Raw genomic sequence first — 20,070 nt, 5'->3', positions numbered from 1 at the left:
AACTTGCCAGATTTTCAGTTTTGCTAAATTCAAGTTCCAGTTTCCAACTTGAGCTAACAATTACACACTTTAGTAAATATTTAGAAACACAATAACAAGTTTTGTTATTATCAAAATCAAGATTGTGTGTGTTTTTCGACCCAATTAATAATGTATTTATATATTTTACGAATATGACATTAAATATTCTATCGACATGAATTGAGTTTTAATTCATAGAATGTTTCATGTTTTGATAATATTATGTATGAACACAATAATGAGTACTGATTGTATATGATTTCAAATGGTTCCTGAAAATTGTGCTTGAGTTTATGCTCAAATGTTAATGTTGAATGGAATTATATATCGAATGCAGTACACTTGGTTATTGAAATGTTGATGTGAAGATGATGATATTGAGACGTGGAAATGAAATAGTAAACATGAATGTTGAAATTGAACTAAATAGGTGAATGAAGTGTAGGAAATTATATGAAAAGTGCGACGGTGATTATGGTTTATAATATGATAATCTAGATATTAGTCCAAATGAGATGAGACCAGTTTCAATAGAAATCCAATATATATACAAATTTTATGTTTTGAGTTTTGTCCAAATCCAATTAGAAAAATGGCTCAAATCGTCTTGAATTGTGTCGTGTATTGTCATTTATGTACTGATGGTATTTAAGTAGAATGAACATAACTTTATGGTCCGACCTTAAAATTGATTGAGGTTAATTTCAGATGAAATTGAAGACATTGAACTACTACTTTGATATCGACCAATTTTACAAATTTGGAAAGGAAAAATATGGTTTCGGACAGTAGGTTGGATTTGGTAGCAACGCAACAGGGACGAAGACATCACTGCCTAGTTTCACAAATGTTATTGCATTTTGAAGTTGGTTCGTGATATGATAATTATGTTCTGATATTAGAAAATGACAAAAACTTGTGTGAGACGATCTCACATGTCGTATTTTGTGATACGAATCTCTTATTTGGGTCATCCATGAAAAAATATTATTTTTTATGCTAAGAATATTACTTTTTAGGCAAAAACTTGTGTGAGACAGTCTCACGGGTCGTATTTTGTGAAACGGATCTCTTATTTGGGTCATCCATAAAAAAGTATTATTTTTTATGCTAAGAGTATTACTTTTTATTGTGAATATCGATAGAGTTGACCCGTCTCACAGATAAAGATTTATGAGACCGTCTCACAAGAGACCTACTCTACTTTTTATTATGAATATCGGTAGGATTAACCCATCTCACAGATAAAGATTCGTGAGACCATCTCACAAGAAACCTACTCATTAAAAAAATTACCCTTGATTAACAAATTTGAAATTACAATTTTTAGCACAAAACTAATATCATTATAGAAAGATCATAAGTATATATCTAGATAATTAATACACTTAAGTATAAAATAAAAATTATAATTTTTATAAATATTACAGTAAATAAATTTGATTAGATTTTTTTATCACAAATAAATTCAAGATACAAATTTAAATGAGATTACTTGAGAACTATGACCAAACAGTTGGTCCAACAGGGAATGGAAATGCCAAAATCTAAACTTCAATTAAAAGTATTTTGAGACTAGAAATTAAAAGTTTGAATTTTTTAAAAATAAAAATAGCTTGCAATAACGTGCGCCATTGATTCAAATCTCCCTGAGAGGAGTGAAAAAGTAAAAACAAAAAGGAAAGGAGAATTATTAGAAGAATAAGACTACAATAATAACGCACCATTAAAGGGTAAGGAAAGCCCATTGCAGTTACTTTGTTCGAAGACGATGCAGTAGAAACTCAGCACAAAGATGCTAGAAAGCCCGCAAAGAGAGATCAATTTATGACAGTAATCCTTGTACTACAACAAATAACTCCTAGATCACTTTTTCGACGACCCGAAGCCCCCAAATCCCATCATAGCTGCGATATCAGGGTCTATCTCAGGTTCCTCCTCTACTCCTTTGTCTTTCTGAATAAGGGATTTTGATAAACAATTAGTGATTGTAATAGGGTGGATAATCATACCAGAAGTAACAAGAGTGAGACTGAGCACCAACCTTTTTCTCTTTCTTTTTCTCTCTTTTTAGGCGCTTTCTTTCATCCTCATCTTGCTGTTGTTTCAGGATTCTCTCATCAAAATCTGAAATGAGAACAGTCAGAGTGTACTATAAGCAAGTCGCTCATCATCAGAGGCTAACAAATAACAATATAGATTAAAAAGTCAGGCACAGCAAACACAAGCACAAGCAACCGTCAACTGTGTGAGACAGGAAAAGTCACATACATGTTCAACCACGAAAATGGTCTTGAAAATCGGCCATAAATAGTATGAAGCCTATATGTATCAGAATGATCCTAAATACACACCACACTCATCCAATACAGGTCGACACAAATATCAATGCGATAACAGAAATATAACACTATTGGCTAACGGAAAATTAAAGACAATACCAAAGGCATTCAACTCAAACCTTCTTATCAGGACGGAGGTGCTATTTCCTTGATTTTTCACAAACATTCTAGGTATAAAGGGCCCATTGGCAAAAATAGAATCAATACCTCAATATGATGTGTGAATATTGATAACAATGTTAAAGAGATTTAGATTACTTCCATACAAGAATCGTCAATTGAATTGTTTTGTTGCCTGATTTGTGGGGTCGCAATTGCTGAAATTAGAATATTTGGGAACTCATATCAAGCCCATAAAGAAGATGCAATTCCGATAAATGAAAGAAATGCACTGAATCATCTATCTGCTTCACAGAACTTCGTACATGATGTCCTCACACTTTTCAATTGATACTGGCAACATAGATGTCGCAAATAGGACACCCCTACAACTAAGTTGACTGATTTTTTTTATAAAGGATGTCTAAAAGATGCAATACACTTACATTCATATTTCAACTATCAGATAATATGACAGTGGCATACATATCTTCACATTGTGGGGTCAAAATGGGAAAATACGAAACCAAGCCCAGTCACATAATTCATGCGATGAAATATTAGATGATGGGTGCTGATCTTTCACAAAAATTTCAGCCGTAGCACGAATGTATAAACATATTTTACCAAAATACCCCTCGCCAATACGAAGAGACCAAACCTTAGAGTACAGCATAGGTTTTCATTCTAATTATCAGATATACATTGTTGGGAGGTTATATCAGCCAGAGTACGAAGATAACCTGAATTATCAGTAATCTACCCCACAAACCAAACATCATACTAAGAACAGTCTTTAATCGTTATCAACTCAAAATTATCACTGAATTTATCTATCACATAATCCGATCACCTCAACCAATAGTGTTCCAAGAGCGAAAAAATATTAATTATCCAAATGGATATGTATATTCTAAATCTGAGACATATTATACTAATTGAACCCTTTCATTCTAAGTCTTACCCTGCTCTGAAAACCCTCCAGTATCTTTCCGCTTTTTGAGAACTTCAAACCGCTCCTGGACCTGTTCACCAAGGAATGTTAAAACATATACAGTCAGTCGTACAAGAAATATAGTTGTGGTCAGAGATAAGACAATTATTATGTGATAGGTTCAGAATTTCCATTTTCGGGCATGGAATAGACACTGTGCCGGTAACTGGCTCATTTAAGAAGCATGGGAAAAAAGATTTCAAGATACTCATGTCTTGAACTTCTGCAGAATGCAGGGATCAAAACATGAACATTTGTTTTAACCATCAGCGCTAGAAAAGGTCCTTTGTTTCAACAAATTGCAGCACACTTTGTAGTCCATCACGATGCATTTCAATTGATGATCAAAGTACAATCATGCCTTAAAAATCAGGATAAAAATATCATACATAAAAGCAACAACAAAAAGGCAATTATTGAAATTGTCGACCATAATAAATCATTCAAACACTCTTTATTACCCCCAAAAAATTTAATGCATGAGCTACTTGTAGAACTATTACAGTTCTGTAATGACATATCTATCCATGAATAAAACAGTTCAAATATGAGATTGGGGTAATGTAGTTAACTTAAAAAGTTCCACGGAAGGGGGTCGATCCTACCCTCCAGAAACAAAAAGAGTCGAGAAACAACCTAACACTCTCCCTATTAAAACCATAGAGTCTTCATGCCTTGACTGTTCTACAAACAGCCATATGAACAAACAAACAAACAAAAGTGTGATTTGTCTCAGAATGCACATAGACCATTATAATGCAGTATCTACACCATTTTGTCACTGAAAGTATAGCATGTTGGTACTTGAAAAATGGGGTTCAAGTTACACGGTCTTGATCATCACTCATAAATTGGCTCAAATTGACCTCATATAGGTTAAAAGAAATAGCGCAGAACATCGAAATCATTTAATGGATAACCTAGAAAAAGCATCAATAGATTAAAAAAATTCAAGGCTCCTACTTGCTCTAAAGTCGCTCTTTCAGCCCGCATAGACATACCCAATGCTCGTTGATCTAAGAAAAAGAATACAAAAATATGCCAGTAATCATAAATCGCAGCAGATGAAGTCCAAACAAACAAATCTTATCGTAAATTAGAAGAAGGCATACGCTTCTTTCCATTTATATGATCCAAGTAGTTTGCAGAATCTTTTACTACACATTCACAAACTGAGCAAAAGTATCCCGCCTGAAAGAAAAATGATTAAGTTATGGGGTAAAACAAAAATTAAACTGAAGAGCACGGAAAATTTAAGTCTACACCAAAATTTCTTCACAATTTTCAGAAGATTGAATCAACGAAGTGGGGCAAACAAATTTACAAATATGAAGAAGCAGATTGCTAAAAATAAGATTTCAATTATCAATCTTATCGGAAAATTTCACAGTTTCGTTATGATAAATGAGGACTAAAAGAAATAATCAATTTGCATGCAAATGAATTAATCAATTCAACAATAAAATTGAATATGAAAAGATGCTAGCACTCCCAAAAAAATTGAACCTGAAAAACTTTTCAGCCCCAAAAAAAATTGTCGTGTGAAATGCTTTCATTTCGTGAAGATGACTCGTTCATGAGTCGCATGATTTAAAACATTAGGTTGTTAAAAATTTATAGAGGGTCCTAATCCCATGGGAATCCATTCAGTAAATTTCAAGTTGTGTCCCAACACAATCTCGAGAGCTGGAGTCCTTTCTCGTTAGATATAAAAGAAGGCAACATCCATTCAACATTCATTTTAAGTTGCATCACTTTCACATAAACTAGGGAAAATCTGAATGACTTTTACCAGAAAAGACAATACTAACAACACAAGCACAATAAGAGAAATTATGGATAGCTACCTGTTGACTTAGAGGTGCAATGGGCGTCACAACCTGCAAAAGCAATAAACAACACCGTACATCAAAATATATATCTACTTGCGCATGCTAATACATTGTGCTATTTTCCAATGAAAACTAGGGAAAACCACAAGAAAAGGAGAGAGCGGACTTCAAATATAGGGAAAATCAAAATCCATCAAATTACACTTCCATAACTTTTAACCATAACATGTGTATTCTTCTTCAATAAGATAACGTTAATCAGAAATGGAGAAAGAAGAACAATAATATAATAATATCAGTAGTATTATAAAAGAGTAAAGAAAAATGTGTGATTTCTACACCTGTTACAGTCAAGCGCACTTGAATCCTGACATTGCCTATTCTTTTACATCACTTCAAATGTATCAACCCCAAAGAAACGTGAGATTAGAATGGAGAAGAAAAGTGAACACTTGAAATGACAGTATAATCATTTTATGAATGGAGACAATTGTTTGTTCAGTTGTCGTAATAGATCCTACGGCGTCATTATGGATCTGTTAATAGGGGTTCTGTATGATTTATTTATCCCGAAAAATAAAATAAAAAAAACTTTTTGCTCTAGGCATGCCAATATTGTGACAGACAAACAATAAGAAATAAGAATTTTAGGCATCCAAAAATCTTCTCCATCTATGTTTTACTATCAGCCACATGATGAACAAAAGTGCCACTGATTTTCAGGAACCAACATTCACAAATCTCACATCCAAAAGTATCAACATTCGCGCACCACTTATTAGTTATGCATCAGGGAAACAATTGAATCTTGATTCTGACATTAAGAAGAGTAAGAATCTCAAAATACAGAAGTTAACGCTAACCTGGGTCTTTCCCAGGCGTGATTCAAGGTTCACTTCATAATCCCTGTGCTTCAAAGGTTTCCGCTGGACTATGGGGCCCCGTGCTGCGTGAAAGCAACAATCAACCCAAAATATCAAACTTTAGAACAACATACTAACCCAATATTAACCAGTTTTGTTATTAACACAACAAAGCATGATTGCCCAATAGAAATTGACTTAAGCCCAAAAATCATGGATCAACAAATTAGAGAAGGGACCGCAAGAGGGATGTTTGAGCAGCAGCAAGCCCGTCAAGAAATACTCATGCCCAAGAACATTAAACTGGGAGGATATGCTTCGAGAATCAGGCGAGCACCTGCGTGGACTGAAGATGACATTTTGGGAACACAACCACGTGGTTCGACCTCAACAAAATAACCACCTTATGCAGTCGTGTTTTCTGTTTTCATTTCCTTTTTTGCCGGTAATTTTGGAGATACAAATTGTAAAAGAACACAAGTTTGAGGCATTGAGAAAGATATCGAGTTAAACTTTTCCTTGGAGTTTGACACGTACTCGAAGTGTGCATATCATTGATATCACCGGTGCTCTCGTTGATCCTTCATCATGAGGAACGAAGATGTTGCTGAGGCGATGAGGCAACTCGAGACAAACTTTAAGCTACACACTGATGCTCGGTTAGCGACTTACACCACCATGTTGGAGCAGTTTATGTCTTCCATGGGCCTCTGTTTTGGGCAACTGAATCAGTTACCAGATTCCTCTGAAAACAAGCTCAACTCACCACGGTATTTCAATTCTGAGATGGAGACCAGTCGCAAGGTAACTATGCTCGACCCTGAATTTGCTAATTACATGAAGGGATTAAAATGGAAATACCGAGGTTTAATAGTGAGGAGGTGCACAATTGGATTTACAAAGTTGAGAAATACTTCTCTCTACATTCCATTCCGCCTGATATACGTTTGCAAATGGTGGCCTTCATTCTGGAAGGGGAGGCAGCATCTTGGTATCAATGGATGGATCGGAATAGGGCTTTAGTTGATTGGGGCAGTTTCTAGAGGAAATAAGAGAGCGATTTGGATCCTCTATCTATGATGATCCTTTGACAGAATTACGAAAGATGGTGCAAACAGGAAGTGTTGCACAATTTCGAGCAGAGTTTGAAGGCTTAACGAATAGAATTATCGGAGTTCCCGAGCCATTGTTCATCAATTTTTTTATTTGGGGCCTCAAACCTGAAATCCGGAGAGAGTTGTTGATATAGTCGCCAAGAAGCCTTGTGGAAGCGATGGTTAAAGCACGCTATTTGAAGAAAGGAATGATGATCTTAGAGGCGTGATGAGAAGGATACAATGCATAATGGTTCGATGACGCCGATACACGGAAAAGCGGTAGCAGGAAGCAGCAGGGGCTGCCATACACGGGGAAAGGTCATTGCATTCAGCAACCCAACCCAACAATACTCCACCTAAGCCTCAGCAACAACTAAATTTCCTATTAAGAGATTGTCCCGTACAGAGATTCAGGAAAGGCGTGACAAGGGGCTTTGTTTCAGTTGTGAGGAGAAGTATAACGTCAATCAACGCTGTAAGAATAGGGTGATGGTCCTCTTGGGAGCTGAAGTGGATGAACCACGTGAAGGGCTGCAGTTCTATAAAGATAAGAAGAAAAATATAGAAAGTGAGGAAGAAGTTGTGGTCAGCTTGCACGCTCTAGCAAGCGCCTGAAATCATCAAATCTTCCACATTACAGCAACTTACCAGCAGGTTCCAGTTGAGGTCCTAATTGATACCGGTAGTCAAAACAATTTCATTCAAGAAGGGTTGGTTGAGAAGTTGGGACTTCCATGCTCAATAACCAAGCGATTTAAGGTATATACGGGAAGTGGGCAATACCTCTGGTGTGATAAAAAAAATGTTTGAAGGTTCTATTAGTTCTGCAGGGACTTGGATTTTTCATTGATTTGTATGTTCTACCTATTTGGGGGGTGGAAGAGGTACTGGGAATGCAATGGCTCCACACTCTAGGGCCTTGTTTGCATGACCATGGAGCCTTAACAATGGAATTTTCGTGGCATGGCCGACAAAAATGCATGATGGGTAACAAAATACCGAAGCTGATTCTGTCTCTTACACTCAATTATGTGCCTTATTGAACGAGAAGCCTATCAGTATTTGTAAACCTCAAGTGGGGTTCTGGCAGGGGCACATAAAAAAGAGTTTGTCCCAGGGATAGAGTTGGACAATTCTTTAGAACAGATTCCAGAACACAGGGAGCATAATTTGGTGCCAGGGTCGAACAACCCTCCAGAAGACACAACAAGCAAAAACTTTCATGAATTTTGCTCCATTTACTCGCAGCTGCACCTTGAGGGCAAGGTATATTTCGAAGATGGGAGGAGTGATAGCCCAATAGAAATTGACTTGAGGCCAAAACTCATGGAGCAACAAACTAGAGAAGGGGCCGCAAGAGGGATGTTTGAGCAGCAGCAAGCCCATTAAGAAATACTCAAGCCTTAAACCGGGATGAGAAGCTTCAAGAATTAGGCGAGCACCTGCGTGGACTGAAGATGACGTCATGGGAACAAAACCACATGGTTCGACCTCAACAAAATAACCACCTCGCGTTTTCTGTTTTCATTTCTTCTTTTGCAACGAATTTAGGAGATACAAATGGTAACAGAACACAAGTTTGAGGCGTTGAGAAATATATTGAGTTGAATTTTTCCTAAGAGTTTGGCACAGATTCGACTCAAAATGTGCATATCATTCATATCAAAGCATGAATAAAAAAACCCATCCAAATAACCACGAAAACCAAACTCTTACATTTTGACTTTGCCTTGCCCTGAGCCTCCTGCACGGAAGAACATGAATAAGCAAATCACCATAATCAAGTGGAGGGAGCATATCAAAATCAAGTGGAGTGCAAAATAAGAAGCATATAAAAAAAGCGCAATATTAATTGTGTTTATGTCAATTAACAGAGAAACCTTGTCTTCACGCTCGCGAGCTCGTTGTAGATACTCCTCTCTGTCGAATTTTTTTCTAAAAGTGTTGTCAACTCCAGCAGCCTACACGTAAAGTACCCACCCATCAGCTCAAAAATATTACATGAATTGATAAATTAAGCATAATTGGCGAGCATGGATATACAAGAGCGTGGGACTCACGACATTGCCGGATTGAGCCATTATGAAGTTCAAAACTTGTATTTACACAGAATTCCCAGTGAATTGAAATCAAATGTAGCTATGAACAGAATCAAATTAGGGCAAATAATCGATGGGATGAAATTGGGGAAGAATCATGAGACAGACACACAGTAGTTTATTGATTGAATTTTCAAAATAATACTTGGGGGAAAACAGGGGCTTCTCTGTAAATTCCAATTGACCCCTATATATTTTTACAATTGAGAAAATAATTTTGTATTGATTTTTATAACAATGAATTATTAAGAAATACTTCAAATAGTAATTCGAAAATAAAAATAATTTTCAAAAAACAATACATTTTCATTGATGAATTCATTTTATTTTAAGAAACCAAAATTCAGATTTCACCATATTCACATTTATATGGAAATTCTCCTTTTAACATATAAATATAGTATTTCCATTTACTTATGAAATAAAAATAATGCAAAAACTTGTGTGAAACGGTCTCACGGGTCGTATTTTGTGAGATATATCTCTTATTTGGGTCATCCATGAAAAAGTATTACTTTTTATGCTAAGAGTATTATTTTTTATTATGAATATTGGTAGAATTGTCTCGTCTCACAGATAAAGATTCGTGAGACCGTGTCACAAGAGATCTACTCTAAAGTAAAATCAATTATTCCTATATTTGGAATATATTTATAAGAAATGAAATAATAAAAAATATGAAAACAATATGCTCCTACCAAATTAAATGAGTAAAACAATCCTTTGAAAGACGAACTTAATTAAATATCCATTGATATATGAACTTTTATTAATGGATTGATATATATTAGTCAATAGGGTCAACTTTAAAATTTAACTAAATTATCTATTTTTTCTCATATAAAAATTCATAAATTTGAATCTTAATACTACTATTAATCATATTGTATTTCAATCATATTTAAAAATTTAAATAATAAATTAAAATATTTATACATAAAAATTTGTTTTGTTATAATTTATAAACCATTTTTCATGTCAACGATAATTTTTTATAATTTTTCATGAGATTCAACCATTTTTTTTAAATACTTATTTTGTCACGATTACTCTCATTTGAATAATAAGAAAAATTACAATTTTTGTCATGTATATTTATTTATTTATTTATAATTTTAATCTTTTATGTAATCAAATTTCAGTTTTAATAATGTATTTTGTGTTTCTTGGAAATTTTATTTATTTTATTGAGAGTAATGATGTTGCACTACACACGTCAGCTCCACATCATGCCGCAACAGTGTCTCGCCAGTGTCAAGTTGGAAAATTAACCAAAATTATCACACATAAAAAAATAGCAGAATAAGACTGAATTTTAAAAATATAGAAGATTAAAATCAAATCTACATAACCAAAAATATCATTTTCCATATATATTGTTCCACAAAAAAAACATATAGTGAAAAATTCACAAATAAAATATTTAAATGGATTAAACGTACATGAGTATTTAGATGAGTGATCTTCTAGGAAATTCTCACGCGTCAAGCTGCCGAAGTCGTGTCATTTGATCTGGCTGACTAGGTTGGCCGTAAAAAAGTTACGTTAGATCTTAACGGATAATATTGGCTCTACTGGAGACATGAACGACGCTAGGAAAATGGTAAGACTGACTTATAAGGATATGAGACAGCATTAGCAGATAGACAAGCATCTACCTAAACTCATGGGCCTAACAGCGCGACCCATTAGCATCCAAATAGATGCACTCTGCATTTTCACGAATATAAGAAAATATAGTTGCGCCTTACTAACAGTTATATCTTTTTGCCTAATGGTAAGTGTTTGATCTTAACAATTGTTATATGATGTGTGCCATTTTTGTGCGTTTTATTATGTCATTTCGAGTCGCATCATGCATATTTCGTTTAGGTCGAGTCTATATTTAGATGTTTTTATTGTTATGCATAATGATTGTTTTTCATGTGTTTGAGTTTAGGAAATGTTATCAAGAGACATGGATTTAGAGGCCAAAGTCGAGAAAGGCGAGCTATGGCGGATGAATATGTCTGTCCCAGGAAGCACATGAAGAAATAGACCCGAAATTCGAGCCAAACGCGCTAGGGCGGGTGAATATGACCGCCCTAGCTCGCACAAGAAGAAAAACAAAGATGATTTGAGAGCACAGTGAGCTAGGGCGAGCAATTCCAGTCGTCCTAGCATACCCGAATAGAATGAAGAAGAAAATGTATGCGGAGGTTGGGCTGGGGCTGGAATTCCATAGCGATCCACAGGGAAAAAAATATTTGGTTGAATTTTTTTCCAACTTTCTCGAGGCTAAATACTTAGAATACGTTTTCTGGGCAGACTTTGATAATTTTCAGAGAGTTCATCAGCAGCCAAGGAGAAAAAGGAGAGAAAAGGACAATTCGGAGCAAAGAAACCGAGCACGAAGTTAAGATTTCTTGCAACATCTTTTAGTTCTTGTTCTTCTTCTTATATTTTTACTTTAGAGACTTCATTTAATTGTGGTTTTGAGATTTTTTATGTTGTTGAGTACCTAGACTCTTTTATTTGTTGGGATTTAAGAGATCATATCCAAAACTTTGGATTTACAATTTGCACAGACATATAAAATTAAATACACATTGATAGTTATTGTCTAATAGATCGAAAGCTAAGAAATTGCACGAATTATGTATGCAACTCACATTTGATAAATACTTGAAAACACTTAATTATTTAATCGTGTCGAGTTAGTTTAGCATATATTGAGAGAGAATGTTACTAATTTAGGGGATCCTATCAAAAGCCAGAATAAAAGTTAAAGTCGATTATATAAATTGGTAAAAGGTAGGTGAACCGAGATTCTCAACAAATTTTGCATCTAATTAATTTTCAAAACTTCATTTTAAATTGTCTTTCTTTATTTATTCATTGCATTAAATTTTACCTTGAATTAATTAGATAACTCTCAATTCAAATTTTGCGTTTAATTGATTTTAAAAATTCTAGTTGTGTAGCTTCACAAAAATGCTTTACCTTTCTTTGTTTATTTTTTTATCTGTAGAATGTTATATCAAAATAATTTCTAATATAATTCATAAATATGTTATGTATTACAATGACTAAATTCAGCACAATTTTTTTAAAAAGAAAAATTAAACGAGGTTTCTCTAAAAATCATCAAAACTTTTTTAAAAAAATCGACTAGATGTCATAAATAATTTAATTATGTATAATCTTGAAATTTATGAATATACAGATTTTAATATCTATTTTTACTTACTCTATGAATTTAATTTTTTTTAATAATCGTTACCATTTTATGTACATTGAATAAATTATTAGACTATATTAGTAACCTGAAAATCACGTTAGCTAGGTAAATAATATTAGACAAGTCATCTGCAAGTTGCAACAGGCTTGTCCGAGAAAAGTATTGTTAGTAGAAATTAAACTGACCAAACGATCACCTACTCTACTAACTCATACACTTATAGAGCCAAATTTTAATTTTATGCATAGATATAGGTGTTATTTAAAAGAAACATTTATATTATTCGCATGTGATGACTTGTAAGTTCATTTAATACTCAAGTTTAACTTTTAAGTTTAATTCTACTGAACTAGGGGTGTAAAAAACAAACTCAACTCGTCAAACCGAAAAATTTTGGGTTAGGATTGGGGATTTTCGGGTTCGGGTCACACTGGATTGAACCACGAAATCTGACCCCGAACCAACTGAAATCTGACCCGAAAAAATAATTTTTCCCCAATATTATGACGCTTGCTCGAATAATGTTACCATATATTATTAATAATTATTATATTGTTATTGATACATACATTGAAAAGTAAATTAATTGAAATTTGTAAACTAAACTTTATAAAAACAGTCATTTTTATTTTATTTTTATTTCATATTTTGTTTTAAGGTTTGACTAATGCACAACATATAAAAAGGTCGAGAAGCGAATCTTGAAATAATTAAGTTCCATTTTTTATGTTTGAAGATCTTGTATATTAATATCATAAATTTTAAACATGTAATATTTATTTTGTGAAGTATTTGAATTTCTAAACAATTATTATTTTTGGAATAATTAATCATTTAGACAATTGTACCACTAAATTTAAGTATTTAAAAACATGAAACATATATATTATATTTAGATTTTATTAACATATGTTTAAATTAAAATATTTTTATTATGATTATACATTTATATGTTTTGATTTTTTATAATTCTATAAAATAATAAGTATGATAAAAATCAAATCGAGTTGATCGTGTTAGTCAGATTGATTCGGGTTTGAATTTAGACTTATCATATCGTTTTATATTCACGTCGGATTTGAATATTTTTTTGCAATTCTTTTTGTGCTAAAGATTAAGATTTGGACTTAACAAAATCCTAAAAACTAAGTCGAAGAAGAATGAATGTAGATCTTAACTTATATCAAAACATAAGTTTCATTGTTATGTAGTAGATTGTCGTAAATTAGACAATCTATTATGTCAATGGTTGGCCTATTCATAATGGTTATGTTAGGTATCCCATCACCATAAAAATGCTTGGGTACTTGAGCCAGCTTTAGTCACACTTTCGAGATAAAAACTTACGTGAGACGGTCTCACAAGTCGTATTTTGTAATAAGTATATTTTATTTGGATCATCCATTAAAAAATATTACTTTTTATACGATAGAATTGACTCGTCTTATAGACAAATATCGGTGAAAACGCCGGATTCAACTATAGTCAACATAGGGTAAGAAAAGTCTACGCCTGTTTGTTATATAAATTCATTTTCATTCCAGTTTCTTCTTCGATCAGAGAAAACTAAAATTTGCTTATTTGAGAACAAAAAAATGGCGAGACTGTGGATCTGCTTGGTGTTCGCTTTGACACTGTGCCTGTTTGCTCTTGCGTTTGCCGACGACGTCGTCGTGTTGACCGAGGACAACTTCGAGAAAGAGGTTGGTCAAGATCGAGGAGCTCTCGTTGAGTTCTACGCCCCCTGGTATATAATGTTTCTGATTCTCTATTTTTGGTTTCTGGTGATTTTAGTTTATGAATTTGAGTGTAAGCTTTCGTATCGCTGCTGCTGGTTTTTGTATACGACTATTGGTGGTTTGAGTTTTGTGGATTTAGTGGAAATGTTGTTTTTGGAGTTTAATTCGTTGATCTAGATTAGAGGTTTATCGGGATTTCATACCGGCCACCTTGTATTCCATGCAAATCGAGATTTTTATTTTTCATTTTCCAATGGTAAACTGCAATTCTTTTAATCGTTGAGAGCTGTAGGAGTTGACTCTTTGAATATATGGAGTAAACTGCTTGTTTCTGTTGTGAAATTTTCGTGAAGCCTTTCGGGATCCTCGCTGCTACCGCAACAATGGTTTTTAGGATGTGTGATCCTTTCTTTGCAGGTGTGGACACTGTAAAAAGCTTGCTCCAGAGTATGAAAACCTTGGGGCGAGTTTCAAGAAGGCCAAATCAGTTTTAATTGGCAAGGTTATATTTCTTTTTTCAAATGTTTTGAACTGCATCGTTAATATTGATTTTGTTACCCATATTAAAGAAATTTAAAATTCATAATTTGTCATCTAGAGCTTAATGTCACAGTAATTCAGTCAAATGTTCTCTCTCATTTAAGGAGGAACTATTTGGTGACCACCTATGATATATCGTGGCACTCATTTGATTCTTTTTTAGGATCTGGATTCAATGAAGTATGAGAGGAGATTATTCCCATTTCAATTTATATTTCTTTTGTCGGTGTCTTAATCTTTGATGCGTAATTATATCACAGGTTGATTGTGATGAACACAAAAGTCTTTGCAGTAAATATGGGGTTTCTGGCTATCCCACCATCCAATGGTTTCCTAAGGGCTCTTTGGAGCCAAAAAAGTGATTTTCTGCGCTTAGCTCGAAACTCTTAGATTATGTTGTTTTCCGGTTGTGCATTCCTCATAAGTAAATGTCCTGTTTCTTAGGTATGAAGGTGAACGAAGTGCTGAAGCCCTTGCCGAATTTGTTAACAGTGAAGGAGGTAAAAGTTTCTGGTTGTTACATACTGTAGCACTCCTTGTTAACTTTTTATGCATGTTTGATAAAACTTAGTGCGCTGTTTTTTTACGTTTTTTTCTCGCTAAAGGCTCTAATTTATTTTTTAAAACAAGTTATTGTTGAAATTGGCATTCATAGTGGCTGAAAAATATGTTTTGCATGAATGGAGGCCCCAATTCCAGTCCAAAATAAAATATGTCTTGCTTTGTTTATGCAAAATAAATTCAAGTTTGATGCCTATGAACATTACTTGGCTACTTACGTGATCATTTTATGTCTTCTTGCACAAATATTATTCAGATTCATTCTTACGTTGTTCTTTATTACATTATTTTCTTAAATGTTGTCATGTTCTGTTCTCAGGGACAAATGTTAAGATTGCTAAAAGCCCTTCGAGTGTGGTGGTTCTAACTCCTGACAACTTTGATGAAATCGTACTCGATGAGAAAAAAGATGTCCTTGTGGAGTTTTATGCACCCTGGTAAGTGTCATTCCTGAAAATTAGGATAAGATGGTTCAGATATAAGGTATTTATAGGCTGTAGCAACTTCATAGGCTTCCATTGGCATGGTGGTGTTAAGTCATTTAAACATGCTCTTCATTTCTGATCAATGATTTACTTTTCCAGGTGTGGCCATTGCAAGAACCTTGCTCCTGTAATTTCATTCTTGACTCCTTAAGAAATAAAGTGTCCTGTGGTGGCATGTATTTGAAATCCGTAACTTTTTTCTGCTTTTTACATGTAGACTTACGAAAAGGTTGCAAAAGCATTCAACTTGGAAGAAAATGTTGTAATTGCCAGTGTTGAGGCTGATAATTACAAAAATCTTGCAGAGAAGTAAGTACTCAAAAAAATGTGTTGCCCTGACTGTTGCTTCTCCTCCTTTTGTCTTATCAACAAAATATATTGAAGATAATTCCAGTATGGATAACCTTGGGTGACCTGCTAAGCAGGTACGGCGTGAGTGGTTTTCCTACCCTGAAATTTTTCCCAAAGAACAACAAGGCTGGTGAAGATTATGATGGTGGCAGAGATTTAGATGACTTTGTTAATTTCATCAATGAGAAGTGTGGAACTAGTCGAAATGGAAAAGGAGAATTGACTTCTAAGGTTAGTAGCAAATTTACAGGCATTTCCATCTCTGGTACTTCTTGTTTATTCTGCTTAGTTTTTTGTCGTCTTTTAGGCTGGTGTTGTTGAGACCCTAAATAGCTTAGTGAAGGAATTTATAAGTTCAACAGATGAGGATAAAAAGGCGGTATTCAACCGGATAGAAGTGGAAGCTGAAAAACTTATGGGTTCTACTGCAAGGTTGTCTCTATGGCATCATCTTGTTTATATTTCTTACAAAATATATGAATACATTATACGTTGCACTTTTTGTCCATAGTTGTGTAGGAAACTTGTCGTAATTTCATCACTCATTACTAAATTTACAGCGTATGTTCACATATAGCAGGGGTTGCATTTTTTTCACGTTTCTTCTCCATAATTTTCTCAGATACGGGAAGATATATGTGAAAGCTGCCAAGAGTTGCTTGGACAAAGGTGCTGATTATGCCAAAAACGAAGTTCAGCGACTAGAACGCATGCTAGCCCAGGTAAACTTTTGTGGTTCTTTGATCTATACCTGTCATTATATGTCTTGAATTTTCTCTCGACTTTCTTAGAACCACAACTAAAAACTTTTAACCAGTTATCCTACTCTCTTCCTCATTAAATGCCAGTTAGCTAGTGCTTGCAAGAACTTATTTGAAGTGCTTCCCAGCTTCTATATACAATTTCCAAACATTTCATTGGTTAGAAACACTTAAAATAAGCTCTTGCAAATTCTACCTAATATATTTGTATATAAAGATTTTACTGCTTAATTATGACTATGGTTTCACTTTTGTCGCGTTGCATTTGGATTAGATCGTTTCATTTCTGGAATTAGATTTGTCACGGTTGGTCATTTTTGTTAGGAGGTAAAACTTAGTATTACTGTGGTTCTTTTTCATTTTTCGGAAGTTGAAGAATGTCCATTGTCTTGGTAGATTTTAATCATCTTGAGAAATATTTTCTGACATGTAGAAACAAAAACTACACTACTAGAAAATATTTTCGTCCCTTCTCGAAAATATCCTTTTGTTTTATACACCCACCCCCAACTATGATACAGGTTGAAAAAGTTTATTTTAAAACAAGTGTTTAGAAACACTGAAGTTTGGGACAATGTCTGATGTTCGTAATCCGATTATAACAAACATTGTCTCCCAACTCAGAAAATATGAAAAAACGGTTCTAGGAATAAAAATTTGCGAGGGACAAAACAATCTTAGATGATGTTATTATGGATGTTTATTGCAGTCTATCAACCCAGCCAAGGCGGATGAGTTCACGCTAAAGAAGAATATCCTGTCCACATTTCTCTCGGACCATTGAAGGATTATTCCTTGCACACACATTTCTCTCACACATTCCGACAGTAATCTCGTTTTCTTTTCTTTTCATTTTACTCTTTTAGATGTTACCGCCAAAGGACATTAATATACACTCCATTTTGAGTAATTAATTGCAAGAAAAACTCAAGTTGTTCGGGAAAATCTTTTTTCTCTGCGTTTATTATTACTATTTTATAACTTACAACGAGAAATCAATGGGTATATTTGGATTTATTTTCCCTCTGTTTCCAAAAATAAATAAATAAAAACAAAGATTACACTTTTTCTTCAAAACCATATTTTTTCGTTTTGTCTTCCGAATATCAAATTAAATGCATGTTAGTCATGGACAATTTCATTCATGCGGTCACGTTAGTGATGTTTAATGATGATTCCATTGCATCTATTCCACAAATTAGTCACACGCAAGCTCATCGAGTTTGAATATAATCCCAATAAAAATTCAGCAAAAAATTTCATTTTACATCAAAGATGTATCATGACATTCTTTATCATATGCAAAAAATCTATTTCTGGTGAAATTCTTTACGTATAAATAAATCACTTGTGAAATTCATATGCTATTCTTTCTTGAGTAGGTCTTTCATAAGACGGTCTCACGGATATTTATTCGTGAGACGGATCAATTTTGTCCATATTTACAATAAAAATTAATATATTTTGACATCAAAATTAATATCTTTTCGTGGATGACCCATATAGAATATGTCGGCAAAATGGGGCCAAGAATATTAAAAGTTGGCTGAATTTTAAACGTGGTGGTTGACTAACATTTCAGAAGACGAAAGACGTGTTTTACGCGTATAAAACACGTCTTCACACAGACAAGAAGCTCTATAAATAGAGATCTCTCTTTCATTCTGAAATCATCCTTTATTCGAGTTTTCTCTCATCTTATAGCATTTGAGTGTTTAATTCTATAATATTTGTGAGGTGTTTGTTCTCCTGTATTAAGAGAGTGTGTGTTCTCTTTAGAAACACAACGAGTGAGTTATACACCACAAAATATTATAGTGGAATTTTTTCATCTTGCCCGTGGTTTTTATCCTAATAATTTTTAGGAGTTTTTCACGTAAATCTCGATGTCCAGTTTATTCTTTATTTTTTGGTTTATTATCTCAAATTACCGCAAGTGGGACCAACAGAATATCCGATTCATAAAATTGACCTGTGAGACCGTCTCACAGTGAATTTTTGTGTTCTTTCTTTCTCTAACCTGTGGGAAAACTACAACAAATCAGTATATATTACTCCGATCCTTATTTGATTTGAGCATCCAAGCAACTTTCCCATGTCTTTTCAAATCTAACCATTGTCTCTAAGGAACATAGCCCACTGATTCATTGACTTCTGTTACAAATCAAGAAACTAGTTGTCAAATTTGAAAGTACCTCTCGAAATAAAGTACTATGTGGTTTAGTGTCAAATTAAGCGGTATCGGTCAGTGTTACAATGTACAAATGACGGATAGTGCCACTCACACATGATATTTACCATCGATCATCGACAAATGGTTAACAGCTATTTGGCCATGTTCTGTTTAAAACAAGAGTAGTGGAATTAGGCTCTTTTATTTTTGCAATTTTTTACTGTCAAAACTTGATCAAATACTCCCTTCCTTCTATGTATTTATGTTTTTTTTTTCACACATATTAAAAAGTTTATTAGAAAAGTAAATTTTACACACAAAAAAAAAATTTACCGTTTACATTTTTTTAATGAATATTTTTTATAGAATTAAAAATTCTTGGAAATACATTAATGTTGGCTATCATATGACAAGGCCGGTAAAATAATATTAAGTATGAAAATTAGACGATATAATTGTGATAAATGAAAAAAGAAATGTAATCTTAATATTTGAGAGGGATGGAGTAGCATTTAGCGCCTGTGTGAAAACCGAAAAAAACAATACAAAACTCATGTGAGACGGTTTCACGGATCAATTTTGTGAAACAGATATTCTATATGGGTAATCAACGAAAAAATATTATTTTTTATGTCAAATATATTAATTTTTATTGTAAATATAGACAAAATTGATCCGTCTCACGAATAAAGATCCGTGAGACCGTATTATGAAAAACCTACTCAAAAAACAAATAACCCCACATGAAATTAATGAAATTTTAAATACAAAAACTCATGTAGGACATTTTCATATGTCAATTTTATGAGTCAGATATTCTATTTGAGTCATCTATGAAAAAATATTATTTTTTATTGTAAATATGAGCAGAGTTGACTCACATCACAAATAAA

General features: G+C 33.7%; 2 protein-coding genes across 2 annotated transcripts; one reads left to right on the top strand and one right to left on the bottom strand.

Annotated features, from left to right (window-relative positions):
* Positions 1–1,633: 1,633 nt before the first annotated feature.
* Positions 1,634–9,486, bottom strand: LOC142518581 (uncharacterized). The gene is made up of 10 exons (XM_075621375.1): positions 9,309–9,486; positions 9,129–9,209; positions 8,965–8,992; positions 6,152–6,234; positions 5,304–5,336; positions 4,569–4,647; positions 4,420–4,472; positions 3,427–3,487; positions 2,066–2,148; positions 1,634–1,977 (listed from the first exon to the last, which is right to left on the bottom strand). Exons 1-10 carry the CDS (start codon positions 9,327–9,329, stop codon positions 1,888–1,890), a joined length of 612 nt encoding a protein of 203 aa, XP_075477490.1. The 5' UTR covers positions 9,330–9,486; the 3' UTR covers positions 1,634–1,887.
* A 4,567-nt stretch (positions 9,487–14,053) lies between these two features.
* Positions 14,054–18,021, top strand: LOC142519054 (protein disulfide-isomerase like 2-1-like). The gene is made up of 11 exons (XM_075621945.1): positions 14,054–14,314; positions 14,724–14,808; positions 15,107–15,204; positions 15,291–15,346; positions 15,727–15,844; positions 15,992–16,019; positions 16,110–16,201; positions 16,318–16,474; positions 16,551–16,675; positions 16,866–16,965; positions 17,714–18,021. Exons 1-11 carry the CDS (start codon positions 14,163–14,165, stop codon positions 17,786–17,788), a joined length of 1,086 nt encoding a protein of 361 aa, XP_075478060.1. The 5' UTR covers positions 14,054–14,162; the 3' UTR covers positions 17,789–18,021.
* The last annotated feature ends 2,049 nt before the right edge of the window (positions 18,022–20,070 follow it).

Source organism: Primulina tabacum, chromosome 11 (assembly GCF_025594145.1).
Source record: "Primulina tabacum isolate GXHZ01 chromosome 11, ASM2559414v2, whole genome shotgun sequence".
In the NCBI taxonomy this organism is placed as follows: Eukaryota; Viridiplantae; Streptophyta; class Magnoliopsida; order Lamiales; family Gesneriaceae; genus Primulina; species Primulina tabacum.
Note: the sequence above shows the minus strand (reverse complement) of the source record. Positions and strands in the feature narration are given on the sequence as shown.

Bases quoted from the DNA above. Each gene is read 5' to 3' on its own strand.
- LOC142518581 (XM_075621375.1), bottom strand. From the start codon at position 9,329: ATGGCTCAATCCGGCAATGTC. The intron at 9,210-9,308 runs GTGAGTCCCACG...CTTTACGTGTAG, and splicing joins TGGCTCAATCCGGCAATGTC to GCTGCTGGAGTTGACAACAC. The intron at 8,993-9,128 runs GTTTCTCTGTTA...TCTTCCGTGCAG, and splicing joins CTCGCGAGCGTGAAGACAAG to GAGGCTCAGGGCAAGGCAAA.
- LOC142519054 (XM_075621945.1), top strand. From the start codon at position 14,163: ATGGCGAGACTGTGGATCTGCTTGGTGTTCGCTTTGACACTGTGCCTG. The intron at 16,475-16,550 runs GTTAGTAGCAAA...GTCGTCTTTTAG, and splicing joins AAGGAGAATTGACTTCTAAG to GCTGGTGTTGTTGAGACCCT. The intron at 16,676-16,865 runs GTTGTCTCTATG...TAATTTTCTCAG, and splicing joins CTTATGGGTTCTACTGCAAG to ATACGGGAAGATATATGTGA.